We start from the raw sequence: 2,966 nt of genomic DNA on the forward strand, positions 1-2,966 counted from the left end.
ACACGGTTTTGTAAGGAAATTGAGTTTAAGTGTAGTAAAAAAGCGGCTACGATGGCGCTATTTTTTCAGAATTGTCAATTTTTGTGTCAAAAGTTTGTCAAATTTTTGACGATTTTTTTAACTTATAGACTAGTAATTTTACTCTGATTCAAAAAAAAAATGGATTTTAATACAATGTAGAGGAGGCTCTGACGCGTTAACTTTATAAAATTGTCATTTGTTTATCACTAAATTTGACAATTTTTGACGTCTTTCTCCATTAATATTTTACAACTGTGTAAAAAAAAATGTATAGAGGCGGCTATAATGTGTTATCTTTACAAAATCGTCAAGTTTTGTGTCAAAATTTTTAAACGGGTGTCAAAGTCTTGACTTTTTGAAAATTAAAAAAAAAATTAAAATTGAATTTTAATGTAGTCTAGAGACGGCCATAACGTTATTTTTATAAAATTGTCAATTTTTTGTCAAGAATTTAACAAGTTTGACGATTTTTTACGTCTTGTACCAATATATTTTTTTCATTAATAAAAAATGGAGTTAGTGTATAGTCTAGTGGCGGCTATGTCGCGATAATTTTACAAAATTGTCAATTTTTCTGCAAACGTGTGACAAATTTTGACAGTTTTTGATATTTTCTAATAATAATTTCACAGGAATTTAAGAAAACAATGAATTTTAATGTGGCTCAAATCCTGTTTTGGCGCCTAATTATACAAAATTGGCAATTTTTGTGTCAAAAATTGACAAATTTTTACGATTTTTGACGTTTTGCACTTTTTGTTTTGTACGTTTTGTACTTTTAGACGATTTTGAAGGAAATTGAATTTAAGTGTAGTATAAAAGTGGCTATGAGGCGATATTTTTTCAAAATTGTCAATTTTTGTGTCAAAAATTTGTAATCAAGTGTCAAATTTTGACGATTTTTGATTTTATGGACAAGTAATTTATAACAGATTTAAATAAAATTGGTTTTTATTACAGTGTAAAGGGGGCTCTGACGCGTTAATTTTATAAAATTATCATTTTTTATCGCTAAATTTGACACTTTTTAACGTTTTCCTTTAATAATATTTTACAAATTAAAAAAAACATAGAGGCGGTTATGATATGTTACCTTTACAAAATTGTCAAGTTTTGTCAAAAATTTGACAAGTTTAACGATTTTTGACGTCTTGCACAAGTCATTTTTTTGAATTAATAAAAAATGAAGTTTAGTGTATAGCTTAGCGGCGGCCATGTCGCGATAGTTTTACAAAATTGTCAATTTTTCTACAAACGAGTGACAATTTTTGACAGTTTTTGACATTTTTTATCAATAATTTTACAGGAATTAAAAAATAAATTAAATTTTAGTGTAGTATGAAGCCTGTTTTGGCGCATAATTTTACAAAATTGTCAATTTTTGACATTTTAAACTAGTAATTTTTTATGGAGATATAAACAAATTGGATTTTGGTGTAGTTTACAGGCGTCTATGACTTGCTTTAGTTACAAAATTGACAATTTTTGTGTAGTTGTGTGTCAAATTTTTACAAGTTTTGAAGTAAAAAGCTGGAATTTTTTACAAATTTATAAAGAAATTGAGTTTTGTTACGTGTTGTTTACAAAATTGTCAATTTGTTTGTCAAAAATTTATAGTCGAATGTCAAATTTTGACGATTTTTGACTTTTTGCACTAGTAATTTCTTACAGATTTACACCTTGGTTTGTTTTTATTTTAGACTAAGGGCAATTATGAGACGCTGTGTTCCAAAAATTGTAATTTTTTAGTGACAAATTTTTTTAATCGACTCAATTTTTTTACAAAAATTATTCTCTAGTCAAAATGGCTCATTAACCCTCCCGGCAGTCTAGTCAACTTATTCGGCTTGGAAAATGACATTTTTGACTATTTTTTACGAAATTTTGACACATCAATGTGACATATTATGTAAGTAAGTTTGTGAAAAATTGTCAAAGGAGCCTCAAAAATGTCAATGGCTGCGTAATCAAGGTGGCTGTGTGTGAAAATATGTCTCATTTGAGATGTATTTTCGCAAATTTGGCCACAATTGTTCTTCATTTCTTTTTCTTTTTTCATTATTTCATCTTTATTTATTGTTTTCTTATTTTTACTCTTTCTTTTCTCTGTTTTTTTTATTATATTAGTTATATTTTTTAAATTCTTCTTTTTAATTACTATTCTTTTTTATCACTTTCTTATTCATTTTTATTTTTATCTATATTTAGTTTTTCTTTTTAACACTTGTTTTGGGTCTCAAACGTTCGTTTTTATTGCATTTTTTCATGATATGAAAAATCATTTCGCAACAATTCAGATTTGAAATAAATGAGCCTCTCCTGCGTGCCAATCCTCTATAATTCGCTAACCCAATCGTAAAATTCTTTTATTAAAACAGAAAATTATGAAATGTGAACAGAAATCGATACAAAATTATACATCCACCAATACACGACATTCTGTCAACGACAGTAAATTACGTTTTCTCGAATTCCAAACCCTCAAGCTGGTCGAAAAAACACACAATTTCACCCAAAACACACAAAAAATTTTTTTCGCAACTCTTTCCAATTTCCCAAATTTGGGCAAACTTCTAGGGGAAAATTAGGGTTTTTGTTGATTTTTTTAATGGTGTTTTTTTGGGAACAGCCTGTATATGGCACTAGCATGGGCCACCACCAACTCTGGGTCAACTTTAGTTCCCTCGGCGAGGGCAACTTGTCGGCAGTTTTGCCTCGGATGATGACCGAAATGGTCGATGGGGTTTTCGGGGAAGAACCCTACGATTTGGTACTGCCAAGTGACGATGTTTGGCAAACGAAAATTTACTACAAGTTGGTGGAAAAACAGAGATTGGAGGATGCTTTGGAACAGGGGGAGTGAGTCCTGGATTTATTTATTACATTTTTATTTTTGTGAAATTGCTTGAATAAATGGTTTCGTACCACGAAAGTTGGTTTTATTT

General features: G+C 29.3%; 1 protein-coding gene across 6 annotated transcripts in view; it reads left to right on the plus strand.

Annotated features, from left to right (window-relative positions):
• The window catches only part of LOC123009605 (putative methyltransferase NSUN7), a 12,942-nt gene that overhangs the window by 1,637 nt on the left and 8,339 nt on the right, over positions 1–2,966 (plus strand). For 5 of the 6 annotated variants that reach the window (XR_006413027.1, XM_044406031.1, XM_044406030.1 and 2 more), the window contains exon 2: positions 2,651–2,880. The exons of the other annotated variant lie outside the window; for it this stretch is intronic. Coding sequence is in view for 4 of the 5 variants with exons in the window: in XM_044406031.1 (XP_044261966.1) it covers positions 2,669–2,880 (212 nt within the window). In the remaining variant the exon portion in view is untranslated. The remainder of the gene's footprint in view (positions 1–2,650; positions 2,881–2,966) is intronic. 6 annotated transcript variants of the gene reach the window in all.

Source organism: Tribolium madens, unplaced genomic scaffold, assembly GCF_015345945.1.
Source record: "Tribolium madens isolate multiple individuals breed KSU strain unplaced genomic scaffold, Tmad_KSU_1.1 Scaffold_7;HRSCAF=85;Tcas5.2_LG10, whole genome shotgun sequence".
Classification (NCBI taxonomy): domain Eukaryota; kingdom Metazoa; phylum Arthropoda; class Insecta; order Coleoptera; family Tenebrionidae; genus Tribolium; species Tribolium madens.